The 13,681-nt window shown below is 38.1% G+C and overlaps 1 protein-coding gene across 2 annotated transcripts in view; it reads left to right on the forward strand.

Annotated features, from left to right (window-relative positions):
• AFF4 (AF4/FMR2 family member 4) overlaps nt 1–13,681 on the forward strand; it is a 90,690-nt gene that overhangs the window by 69,401 nt on the left and 7,608 nt on the right. For both annotated transcript variants that reach the window (XM_033181244.1, XM_033181243.1), the window contains 9 exons: nt 2,922–3,010; nt 3,637–3,877; nt 7,135–7,229; nt 8,154–8,217; nt 8,334–8,470; nt 8,724–8,795; nt 9,910–10,003; nt 11,180–11,223; nt 12,775–12,995. In XM_033181244.1, coding sequence (XP_033037135.1) covers nt 2,922–3,010; nt 3,637–3,877; nt 7,135–7,229; nt 8,154–8,217; nt 8,334–8,470; nt 8,724–8,795; nt 9,910–10,003; nt 11,180–11,223; nt 12,775–12,995 — 1,057 coding nt within the window. The remainder of the gene's footprint in view (nt 1–2,921; nt 3,011–3,636; nt 3,878–7,134; nt 7,230–8,153; nt 8,218–8,333; nt 8,471–8,723; nt 8,796–9,909; nt 10,004–11,179; nt 11,224–12,774; nt 12,996–13,681) is intronic.

Here is a 13,681-nt window from a genome sequence, read left to right on the forward strand (position 1 = left end):
CAGCATGTGCTGACCAGTGTAGAGGTTAGAGAGCAGCAACTTGCAAACAGGCATTTGCAACATTCTCAACATTTTGGTTGTAGGTGTTTTTAGTTTTGGATACTCCCCGGATTGTTATAATCCCTACCATTCTCTTATGTCATATACCCAGACCAAGGCACACTTTTAATAACTCATCTACTGTGTACCTCTGTGCCCCAGCTTCTCTTCCTTAACAAAGGTCAGAACTAAAAATATTGCTGGCTCATAGCCAGCTCTCATCCCTAAATACTTCCAAGATAATTTTGGATATAGAGGCAAAATTTGTACATTTAAGGTCTGCTTTTCTTAGACGGAGGAAATGTGAAAATTCACACATGTCTATGATTGGAGGATAATAATCATACAATGAAGTGATCTGAATCACTACAAATATAGAGACTCGGTGGGAAAAACAGCCTGATCTTTTCAGCTCTAGTGGGGAATTTTCAGGAGAACGTAAAGTTTTAAGTAGTCTGTATCAAAGAGTAACTATAATTTCCCCTGATACATGTGTATGATTGTGAAAGACTAGAAGTTAAGTTTGAGTAGCTGAACAGATAGGTACCAGAATGGCCTTACCAAGTAAACTTGGAACACAAACACCACTCCATTTGACCTGAAAATCACATATACTACAGGGAGAGTAGAGCACTTTCTTAAAATGGTGTGAGATATTTTCCTCTCTCCTTTTCATAAAACCACAGTGCCATGTACAGATGATATATATTCAGACAAATTAGAATAATAACTCACTTCTTTTTTGAATCTTTAAAAATTGAAATTGTCCACATTATTTGAATTTTTAGAAAACCAGTGCTTACTGCTCTCCTTACTATACCTAATGAGTTTCCATTATCATTGTACAGGGATGTTTTGCTGGACTAGTAAGCTGTTTAGGGCCACTGGCCCCTGTAGCCCACAGCCTCAGATTGCTGGACTTGACTGTGGGATTTAATTCATAGAATTATGTGGAATAAGAGCTTGTGTATGATGGACTCTGCTCTTTAGGAACCTAGGTTTTTTTATGGAATTTAAAAAGAATGGTCCTTTTGTGCTTAAAAAGTATTACTTTTTTCATAACATTTTATTTTATTTTTCTTACTTTTAGAGACAGGGTGTTGCTCTGTCACCTAGGCTGGAGTGCCATGGTAGTCATAGCTCACTGCAACCTCAAACTCCCGGGTTCAAGTGATCCTCCCTCCTCAGCCTCCCAAGTAGCTAGGACTACAGGCATGTGACCCCACACCTGGTTAATTTTTTATAGAGATAGTGTCATGCTCTGTTGCCCAAACTGTTCTCAAACTCCTGGAATCAAGCAGTCCTCCCACTCAGCCTCCCAAAGCACTGACATTACAGGTGTCAGCCACCACACCTGGCCCTTTTATAAGATATTCAAACATTTAAAATATAAAGTGTCAAGGGCAATACCTGGAGATAAAGCAGGTAGTACTAAGAGAAGACCCAGTTAAGGGTAATAAAGGATGTAGATTTCTTTTTCTCATGTTTTCATTTGTCTGTCTTTAATCGTTTGTTTAGGGGAACAGATTCTTTTGTTATGGTAGAATATTTACATTCTTGTGCCCTGATATTTGAAACAAAAGGAAAACTTAGATTCACTTAGAAAAGTAACATGGCAGTGGATGGGCCCACCACTTGTGTTTTCCATCAAAAAGTTTTTTCAGTCACTAGGCTGGGCTATAATCAAAAGTAGGGACCATAAAAATTGTTGGCAAAGTTGTGAAAAAGTTGGAACTTTGATACGGTCCTGATGAAAATGGAAATGATACCACTGCTTTGGAACATAGTTTGGTAGTTACTGAAAAAGTTAAACATAGAATTACCTTTTGACCTGCAATTGTACTCCTAGGTATATATCCAAGAGAAATGAAAACATATGTCCACACAAAAACTTGTACTTGAATGTTCATAGTAGCATTATTCGTATTAGCCAAAAAGTGGAAACAACCCAAATGGCCATCACCTGATGAATGAGTCAACGAAATGAATAAATTCTATGCAGTGAATACTGTTCAGCCATAAATGAGAATGCAGTACTGATCCACGCTACAACATAGATGAACCTTAAAAATGTTACACTAAATGAAAGGAACCACAAAGGCCACATATATTGAATGATACCATTTTCCTGAAATGTCTAGAATAGGCAAATCTATAAAGATGAAGTGTGATTGTCAGTGTCTGGGGGAGGAAGAGATGGGTATGGAGTGTGTTTTCAGGATAACGAACATATTTTAAAATTCATTAAGCCGGGTGCAGTGGCTCAAACCTGTAATCCCAGCACTTTGGGAGGCCGAGATGGGCGGATAATGAGGTCAGGAGATTGAGACCATCCTGGCTAACACGATGAAACCCCGTCTCTACTGAAAAAAAAAAAAAAAAAATTAGCCAGGAGGCTTAGGCAGAAGAATCGCTTGAACCCGGGAGGTAGAGGTTGCAGTGAGCTGAGATCATGCCACTGTACTCCAGCCTGGGCGACAGATAAATAAATAAATAAAACTAAAATTCATTGTGGTGATGGTTGTACAACTCTGAATATACCAAATGTTATGGAATTGTGTACTTCTGAAGAGTGAATTTCATGTTATGTAAATTATATCTTAATTATAATTTCACAGATACCACCCCCCAAATCATTACATTGAAAAGATGCCATCTTAGAGACTGTAGGAAATCTGTTTCAGTCTTTGGGTTCTGTATATCTAAAATAGGAGACCTCAGCCTTAAAACCTAATCTTCTTGAATATTATTTAAATGAATTATTGTACTTCTGTTTTATCTTTCTGATGCCTAATAAGGGATAAACTCTTTGTGGGTAGCTAGTGCTGGAAGCTGAAGTTAGTTGAATAAAAATCAGACCACGGTTTCTATTTTTCATCTAGAATGAAGATGATAGCCGAGCCAGCGAGAGCAAGAAACCCAAAACAGAGGACAAGAATTCAGCAGGCCATAAACCATCCAGCAACAGAGAGTACGTCCCCAAAACATGTTGCATGCTAATGTTGTTAATATATGTGTATCATTTGATACTGGGTACTTTCTAACATGCTCTAAGTGTTCCTTTTAGTAAGCGAGTGTTATATAAATGCACACACATAACATATGCCAAATAGTGGGAGCTTTCGCTTTTAGCTAATAGGAATGGAAAACATTTAAAATTTAATTAATTCTTCCTTTCTTCATTTTTTATTGTGGTAGGGGTGAGTATCGGGGGAGAATTAAAGTAAAGCTATGCCACTTTCTGGTTAGATGGCAAACTTACCTGTAATTTCCAAGAGACTGGTTGCCAACTTAAAAGTGGTCATCTCTTCATTCACTATTCATCATTTTGTTCATTCATTCAGCCAATATTTATTGAGTACTACTGAGTGGTAGGTCGTGTTTTTGGCCCTGGATATACAACCACAGGAATAAAAACAGAGAAGATGCCTACCCTCATGGAATTTACAGTCTTATTTTGTTTTATAGAAATCTTGTGTCCTAGTAATCAAATGGGGAAAAACAGATTTGTCTTGAAAGCAGACAAAGAGAAATGGAAAAATCAGCTACCCTTGTATTACTGTGTGGAGAAATGAGGGCATTCGTTTGGTTTGGCAGGTCATCTAAGCAGAGTGCTGCAAAAGAAAAGGATTTATTGCCTTCTCCTGCTGGGCCTGTTCCTTCAAAAGATCCAAAAACAGAGCATGGCTCTCGGAAGAGGACTATTAGTCAGTCTTCTTCCTTAAAGTCAAGCAGTAACAACAACAAGGAGACTAGTGGCAGCAGCAGAAATAGTTCCTCTACATCGAAGCAGAAGAAGACCGAAGGGAAGACTTCCAGTAGCTCCAAGGAGGTTAAGGTAAAGTGTCGGGGGCCTGGGGCTTTTGAAAATCACTCAACTTGCCATGTGACTTTTCCACGGTGACACTGTGCTTTGAAATTATTGTAACATATTAATAAATACATAGGCCTATGCCTTTTACCCTCTATATGTAATAATCCTAATAAATGAATACAGTGATGTAAGACTGTGAAGGCAGTAAGTCAGCTGGTCCATTGAAATAAAAACCCCTGGGTACTGTGGCTCATACCTGTAGTCCCAGCTATTTGGGAGGCTAAAATGGAAGGATCACTTGAGGAATTTGAGTCCAGCCTGGGCAATGTGGTAAGACCCTGTCTGTAAAAGAGCTTTAGAATTAAAAAAAAAAAAAAAAGATAGAAACCAGTAATTGGAAAAATTGGTTATGGAACTTTTTAAAATAAGAACTAAATGGTTTTAGTTGCTAAGATTGAGTTCTTGTATATTGTTTGAAATAGGCTTTTAGTTTCTCAGAATTATACTTTACAAACTAGTTATATTATGTAAAGTGACAAAGCAATCATTTGGCTTTGATTCATGAAATAGAAAAAGAAATCTTTAGCTAAGTTAGCACTGAAATTATTTCTAATTATTATTCCTAGGATACTCACAATGTAGGGGGAAGTATTCTTCACATTTATAGATGGAGATTTGGATCAAAGGAGTTTGTTGAAGGCTGTACTTTAATAGTCTCTCACCCTCAATTTGTTTACCAGGTCATTTGCTTTCTAAACTGTTCTGATCAGAAGCAAATTTACTCAAATCAGAAAATACCTATTATTTAGTAAGCAAAGGTTTGAGAATTGAAAAATAAGACTCCTTAAAGCTCTTATATTTATTAACTGGTAAAATTAAAAAATTTTTAATTGAGATTATTTTAATTAACAACTTCTTAAATTTAAATACACAGAAAGCTTTTTCTCTAGCTGAACAAGCTCCTTCTGTAGTAGTTTAGTGTTAGCACAAGGTGCTTAGGACCTTGACTCTTACATTGGCCAGCTTTATTGCTCCAGTTCTCCATCTGCCTGCTCATGTTTTTTCTCTATTTCCCATCCTTTAACTGTAGGATTTGAGGCCTCTGTGCTTGCTTCTTGAAACCTGCTATTGCTTTTTTTTTTTTTTTTTTGGCTCTTAAGTAAGTGAGCTCTCCTCTTTTGGATTCTGCTATCTCATAGGTAAAAATCACTGTGTATGCTTCTATCACACATAAGGGAGTTTCTTCAAGAAGTTTGTCAGCTTCTTGAAAGCAGAGATTTGTGTCTTGTTTTGTGTTTTATCCGGTGCTTAACTTGCTGGGTAATGAGGAAATATTTGTTGGATCAAATGTAGTCATTTGGTACTCTGTTGTTTTCAACAAAATACAGAATAGGGCCTTACCACTTTGATTTCAATAGCTCTTGACACTTAACAGTTATTGAAGTTAATACTTGTTAGTCTTGACCGTTCCCAAGTTAGGCAGTGACATTTGAGTTTTTTAGAGAACAATCTGTAATTTAGTTAGGAAATACGCTGTTTTTTATACTATCAACTAAAGAAAAAATTAGATCTGGAAAACCAATATTACACATAGTTTTTATATAAGAAAACTGTGTTTAAATATTTGGAAACTTATTTTCAGAAATCCTCTGAAAAGCATATCTGAATGTAGGTCCTTATGGGTCTATTTATAAAACATAGAGGCAGCCAGGCATGGTGGCTCACGGCCTATTATTCCAACACTTTGGGAGGCTGGCTGGAGGATTGCTTGAGCCCAGGAGGTTGAAGCCACAGTGAGCCATGATTGCACTACTGCACTCCAGCCTAGGCAACAGAGTGAGACGCTGTCTCAAACAAATAAATAAATAAAACAGAGGGAAAGCTATCCTAGTAATGTTACAGTACAACATAATATTCAGAAAGCCATTTCAAAGTACAATTATATATTTAAAAATTTTATATTTTTTATATAAATATAAAACATTTTATATTATTGGGTAAATTGTTAGGTAAAGTAAAATTATATATTATTGGGGTTTCTAATGTTGAAACATCCATGCATTCCTGGAATAAATTCCACTTGTTTATGGTGTTTTATTATGGAAAAATGTATGTTCGTTTTATTAAAGATAGGGCTGGATGGGAGGCAGTTGAGAGAGAGTCATAGCTCTTTCATAAAGGGCTATATTGATAGGAGGCAGAAACATATAGCCAGGTGCAGTTGTACATGCCTACGGTCCCAGCTACTCAGGAGGCTGAGGCGGGAGAATCACTTGAGCCTAGGAGTTTAAGATCAACCTGGGCAACATAGCAAGACTTCATCTCTTAAAATAAAAAAAAGACATGTGGATGAGAGGCAGAGTAAAGGTTAAGAAAGTAACTTGGCTTTTGAAGTCTGGCAATTCTGAATTTAAAACTCAAATTCCAGGAATGCCACTTAAAACCTGTTTGAACTTAGGCAAGTTACTCAACCTCCTTGAGACTGCTTTTTCATTTTATCTTAATAGCAGTACTTATTTCATAGGTTTGTTAAAGGATTAACAATAATGCTGGCCGGGCACGGTGGCTCGAGCCTGTAATCCCAGCACTTTGGGAGGCCGAGACGGCCGGATCACGAGGTCAGGAGATTGAGACCATTCTGGCTAACACAGTGAAACCCCGTCTCTACTAAAAAATGCAAAAAAAACTAGCCGGGCGAGGTGGCGGGCGCCTGTAGTCCCAGCTACTCGGGGGGCTGAGGCAGGAGAATGGTGTAAACCCAGGAGGTGGAGCTTGCAGTGAGCTGAGATCCGGCCACTGCACTCCAGCCTGGGCGACAGAGCTAGACTCCGTCTCAAAAAAAAAAAAAAAAACAATAATGCTAAGTACTTAGTTAACTTAGTGCCTGCTAAGTTATAAGCACATAATAAACATTAGATGCTGTTAATATTATTGCTGTTTTCATTGACCAGTAACTACCAATAAATTTGCCATAAGTAGTGCTGCCATTTTCATACTAGGCTTTTGTCTTCCTTATGTTTTAATAACTGCCTAGGCCAGTGCTTGGCATATAGTAGACCCTTATATAAATATTAGAACGAATATTTCAGTTATATAAAATGGACCCATTGTTTTTTTTTTTAATTTACATTATGAAGTTTATAAAAGTTTTGTAACAAGGAAATTCATTACGAAAGGCAATGAAATTTCGTTTCCTTTTTACCAGTGGCTGAAGAAATGCTATTAGTTTCATTTTTAATCTCCTTACAGTTTTCATTGTAGTTATATATTTTTTTGGTCAGGAAAAGGCTCCAAGTAGCTCCTCTAATTGTCCTCCATCTGCACCAACTCTTGATTCTTCTAAGCCTCGGAGAACAAAGCTTGTCTTTGATGACAGGTGAGATAATATGATTTTTTGTATGTGTATTTAAGAAATGATTCCAGTCAGCATATAAGAAACTCATTTTAATTTCTATCATTGGCCGGGTGCGGCAGCTTACGCTTGTAATCCCAGCACTGTGGGAGGCCCAGGCAGGCGGATCACGAGGTCAGGAGTTTGAGACCAGCCTGACCAACATGGAGAAACCGTGTCTGTACTAAAAATACAAAAATTAGCTGCGTGTGGTGTTGCACACCTGTAATTGCAGCTATTCAGGAGGCTGAGGCAGGAGAATTGCTTGAACCTGGGAGGCAGAGGTTGCAGTGAGCCGAGATGGTGCCACTGCACTCCCGCCTGGGCGACAGAGTGAGACTCCGTCTCAAAAAAATAAATAAATAAATCTGTCATTGATCAGAAGGATGTATACTTATGTATGATCTGCAGAATATTCAGGTTTCAATTTGAACAGTACCCACTAGTCCAAGTACTGTTCCTTTAGCTTAACTCCATGACTCCCATGGGGGATGTGAATGATCTGCCTTCCAGTAGAAGAATCTTACTACTGCTGATATCACTGTTAAAATGGAGGGTTTCTTAGATGAGGAAGAGCAATATTGTTTTTTCCTCTATTTTAATAAAAGGGTTATTTCTCCTACTCTAATTTTATTTATGCTTAATCTTTCAGTCAACTTGAGTAACTTAGTATTTGATACTAGGGAGCTTGATTTCTATTTTCCTAATTAGATTTGCCATGAGTTGGTCAAAACAACTTACGCTTTTAACCTGATACAAACATTTGTCAGAAAATACTGAAACAAATACTTAGTAATAGCTCATTTTCTTTGTTTGAGGACATAAAAACTGAGGGATACTAGATACTGAAATGAACTCGTATTATGAAAATATTTACTACTCTATTTATGATGAAAATTTACCTTGCAGAAATTATTCAGCAGACCATTATTTACAAGAAGCAAAAAAGCTAAAGCACAATGCAGATGCACTGGTATGTAAATATTCTCCTTACACTTACATATTTAATCAAATTAACTTAAGTAATCTTTTGATGTTTGTAGCCATAGTAGATCACTACTCATTACTTGCATTCTCTCCTTTCTTCAGTCTGATAGGTTTGAGAAAGCTGTATACTATCTTGATGCTGTGGTATCTTTCATTGAATGTGGGAATGCATTAGAGAAAAATGCTCAGGAATCCAAATCCCCATTCCCTATGTATTCAGAGACAGTGGATCTCATCAAGTAAGTGGAAAAACTTGGCAGATCATTGGCAATAACATTATTTCTCTGGTCCATCTAGGAAGGGGCTGATATATGGTAAACTGAAGAGGGTGTATAATCCTTTAATGTCCTTGGATAAAGGAGAAGTAGATACTTCAATGAGTATTTTTGCTTTTATTTAGGTTTGAAATTCTAATGTTTTGAGGACAAGTGAAATCATAAGATCAAGGTGAAGTGTTCTGTTTGTCATTTGTTTGTTATTGTAACTCAACAGATACACTATGAAGCTAAAGAATTACTTGGCACCAGATGCTACAGCTGCAGATAAACGACTCACAGTACTTTGGTGAGTTTTCTGTGTTCTAGCCTCTGCTAGATGACAGGAAGTTCTATAATAAATAGTGCTGTGTGTGCTCTTCTGAATGTTTTCCTTGAATCAGCCTTCCATAATCCTGTCTTAAATCTGTTCTTGACGGGTCAAGCAGGAAGTAACTCAAAATTCCTACTGAAAGGTTTGAGTTGTCAGTCGCTGATCCATTTCCTTCTTGATGAAAGCCTTGGCTTTGTGGGACTGATAGTAGAAACCTCCGTGGTCTTGAATAATCAATTTTCCACACTCTTCTTTTGGTACCCTCTCTCTCCATTCACCCATGCTTTTCCTTAGGGAGCAAGCATCTACTTTGCTCAGAATAAAGGATGTGACTTGTTTGCTTCATCCCAGTGAGATATTATCAGTTCAATTGTTATAGGTCTTTAACTGGCACTGTATTTAACACTGGGAATGCAGCTAAGAAGAAAACTAACACAGCCCTGTTCATCATGGAGTATAGTCTAGTGTGAGAAGACAGAAATCAAACAAATCATCATACAAGTCCATATGAATTAAGTGTTTTGAAAGAAAAGTATATGTAACTGTAACAGTAGAGGGTAGGAAGACCTACTCTATTTAGAGGGAACAACATGTACAAGGAAGGGCTGGATGGTGGAAAGGAATGGGAAACTTTCAAGGAACTAAAAGAAGAGCAGCGAGAAGTGGGTGTGACTGGAGAGATAGGCAGGGATGATCCTGCAGGGTCTTTGTAAGCTATGTTTTGGTTTGTAATATTTGTAGTTGAGTTTCCTAGTTTTTGTTTTTTAATTTTAGATTGTTTACACTTTGGTTTGGAAATTCTACCCCTTCATAATTTTTAAAACTTCATGACACGTTGGTGTCCTATGGATAAGGTTTGGATTTTGGAATGTCAGCAAATAATGAGAGGCTAGTCCTAGGCTTCTTAGCCATCTTCCCCTCCGTAGGATGTGTACCACAATAAGAGCACATCTGTTGGTTTTGCCTAAGGATTAATGTTGTGGCCTCTGCCATGGTCACATGAACCAGTCTCCTGCACAATGCAAAGACTGTGCAGATCTGGCCACAGTTTGCTGTCCTGGTAAATAAGCTGCCCTTTTCCATTGGCTAGCCTGCGATGCGAGTCTTTGCTGTACCTGAGGCTTTTCAAACTGAAGAAAGAAAATGCTTTGAAGTACTCAAAGACACTGACAGAGCACCTGAAGGTAAGCATACAAAAGCACAAGGTCCGTTTCCTAGGAGACAAAATATGTAGTCTCCCGTCCCCACCCCAGAACTGCCCTCATGTTTATGCAAAACACACCAGGGGAGGAGCTACTGTTTGGGACCTTTAAATAAGTTGGAGGTTTCTTCAAGTTTTTTAATGTACGTGTATCTGATGGTAGAACTCTGGTAGCCATGTGCAGTGGCTGGATTTACTTTTTAAATGATAATTTGTTTTCGGCCAGGTGAGGTGGCTAACACCTGTAATCCCAGCACTTTGGGAGGCCGAGGCAGGTAGATCACGAGGTCAAGAGATCGAGACCATCCTGGCCAACATGGTGAAACCCCGTCTCTACTAAATATATAAAAATTAGCCGGGCGAGGTGCCACACGCCTGTAGTCCCAGCTACTTGGGAGGCTGAGGCAGGAGAACTACTTGAACCCCGGAGGCGGAGGCAGCAGTGAGCCGAGATCAGGCCACTGCACTCCAGCCTGGTAACAGAGAGACTCTGTCTCAAAAAAAAAAAAAAAAATCTTTTGTTTTCATGCCATCCTTTTCTGACTACTATCTTAGTTGCCTAAAAGGTTTTCCTGTGTTTCTTCAGGCCAGCACCACATAAATCCTGCTAAAATCTGCCTCTGATTATGACTTGGAACCCTTCAGTAGTTGCCTGCTAGGTCAAGTTTAAACTCCTTACCCTGGCCCCAAGGGGTCTCTCTCGTTCCTTGTCTAAACCTCTGCTTTAGGCAAACTGCATGGGGCACATACATTGTCTTTTCTGCAGCCTTTGTGCATAGTATGATTCATCTCTCCCCTCTCTCCACCCACCCACCCACCCTCTTTTTTAAGAGAGAGTTTTTTAAAAAAAAAAAGATCATGGCTCACTGCAGCTACTCTCAGGTAGCTGAGAGTAGCTGGGACTTATCCCCCTTCCCTTTATCCATGTGTTACTCATTCTTTCCTTGCCTTTTCTGTGAAGTCTTCCAGAACACCCCAGCTCTCACCTAATAATTTCTTTCTGTTGTACTTTTACACACACACACACACGTATTTTGGTGTCTTAAATATTTAAAGCTGCTTGCGATCAGCTCTGACTCAGTGCTTTTAAATATATTTAGAACTTTATAAAGTAGTGGTGGTTTTTGTTGTTGTTAAGTACATTTTATTTTTTCCACAGAATTCTTACAATAATTCTCAAGCACCATCGCCTGGCTTGGGAAGGTAGGTAAAATTTTATTATGTAAAATATTATTTGTGACAATAAAAGTGAAATGAGTATGGTTCAATTTCCAAAAATGGAAAGATGACTGCTTTTTAAATAAGTAAAACAGTCTCTGATAAAATATTTTTAGAAGTTATAATTTTTTCTCTATTTTTTATGAATTGAAAATATAAGTGAACGTAATCATAAAGATTATAGATATGAGACATTTCACCTGTTAAGAAATCTGAGTTTTTACTAGCACTCAACCCTTTTCACAGTTTGATTTCCATAGTTACTTGGACTTATCACAGCAGGCTTATCTTTAGTCAAATCTTGGCACTGCCAGAATTTAGTAACAGTGACATGATTGTGATTTCTCCTCCATCTCCATGTCACTCTCATCCCACCGATCTTCCAAAGGATGAAAAACACCATGGAACCTTTTTAATTTTATCTGTTCAGTTATTATGTTTATAAGAATTGATGTTCTTTGTCCTGAATGTATTTTTTTACATAAGTTTATAATGTTAAAAGTGCAGATAAAAATACAAACAAGCCGGGCATGGTGGCTCACGCCTGTAATCCCAGCACTTCGAGAGGCTGAGGCGGGCAGATCACAAGGTCAGGAGTTAAAGACCAGCCTGGCCAACATGGTGAAACCCCATCTGTACTAAAAAATACAAAAATTAGCCGGGTGTGGTGTTGTGCACACCTGTAATCCTAGTTACTCCGGAGGCTGAGGCAGGCGAATCATTGGAACCAGGGAGGTGGAGGTTGCAGTAAGTCGAGATCGCGCCACTGCATTCCAGCTTGGGTGACAGAGCAAGAGTGTCTTCCCCCCCCCCAAAAAAAAAAAAAAAAAAATATATATATATACATATACACACACACACACACACAAATTTATTTTTCCTCCAACTTTTGATTTTTCCTTTCTTTTAGTGTGTGATCACAGTCTTGAACATTTCACAAATTTTAGAACTCCTGAAATGAACCTGCCAGATTTCAACATACATGTTTTCTAAGACATATTTAATTGGCAGGAAGGTTGGGGTGATTACAGTTGCTTGAGAGAGCTGTACCTCTGTCAGCTCTGAGTAATTTGGTTAAACTAGGAAAGTGTCAGAAATTATGGAGTTCAATAAAAGATGTTCCCATCTTCTACCACAGTTTTTTAGGTTAAATGTGAATTCCACCAAACTTTCTACAAAACAGTATGAAAAATATGTAATTATATGCCTGAATAGATGGAAAGTGTTAAGTAGAGAGTGAGGGGATCTGGCTTTTAAGTCTTTGAACTGTCACTAACAAGGTGCATGACTTCTTCAGTTATTGTCCATCTCTTGTTTTGTTTTCATTAAATCAAAGGGTATAGATTCTAAGATAATAAGGTTATGAATTACAAGATTATAGTACTTATTTAGAAGAAATTGTAGTTGTCTGCAAATCCATCTAGTTTAAGAGAATCTTTACATTTTAAATGGTTTCATGAAGAAAGAGCTAGTAGTACTTGATTTTGTAATGCTCACCATGTCCATATGAACAAGCTTCCTATTTCTGTTGTGTAGCAAAGCTGTGGGGATGCCTTCCCCCGTTTCTCCAAAGCTGTCACCAGGCAATTCAGGAAATTATTCATCTGGGGCCAGTAGTGCTTCTGCAAGTGGCTCTTCAGTGACCATTCCACAGAAGATCCACCAGATGGCAGCCAGCTATGTTCAGGTCACGTCCAACTTCCTCTATGCCACCGAAATTTGGGACCAAGCTGAACAGCTTTCCAAAGAGCAAAAAGGTAGGTAGGTTTCTGGATAAACTTCAAGGGATGGAATTGTTAGAAGGAACTTTTATAATTTAGTTAAGTAAGTATTTAGTCTATATTTAGTTTTATTATTTACTTTAGAGTTAATGATAATCTTTGTTAATAGTCTTCATTGCTTAGCAGTTACACTAAATGAAACTGAATTTGGTCAAAAGATACCTCTCGTGATTCTGGTGACAAAACTAAACTGAAAATAGTTCTTGGTCTAAGATGAATGTGCCTCTAGTCTGGCACATTAAATGTAGCTCATACCATAAAAGTAATAAAATATATGTTCTACCCTAGGATGATTAACAGTAAATTTGGCAATAGGCATAGGATTACATCCAAACCTCTGTACATCTGAGAAGGTTAATGTATAAGAAAGCATATTCATACTGGATTTTTAAGTGTATTGGAAGAAACCTATGAAATAAAGGAGACTAGGAAATGAATAGAAATTTTCTTTTTTTTTTTTTAATGAGATGAAGTTTCACTCTTGTTGCCCAGGCTGGACAGCAGTGGCACAATCTCGACTCAGTGCAGCCTCCACCTTCTGGTTTCAAGCAATTCTCCTACCTCAGCCTCTTGAGTAGTTGGGATTACAGGTGCCCGCCACCACGCCCAGCTAACTTTTGTATTTTTAGTAGAGATGGGGTTTCACCGTGTGGACCAGGCTG

Source organism: Trachypithecus francoisi, unplaced genomic scaffold, assembly GCF_009764315.1.
Source record: "Trachypithecus francoisi isolate TF-2019V2 unplaced genomic scaffold, Tfra_2.0 Lachesis_group2, whole genome shotgun sequence".
Taxonomy (NCBI): Eukaryota; Metazoa; Chordata; class Mammalia; order Primates; family Cercopithecidae; genus Trachypithecus; species Trachypithecus francoisi.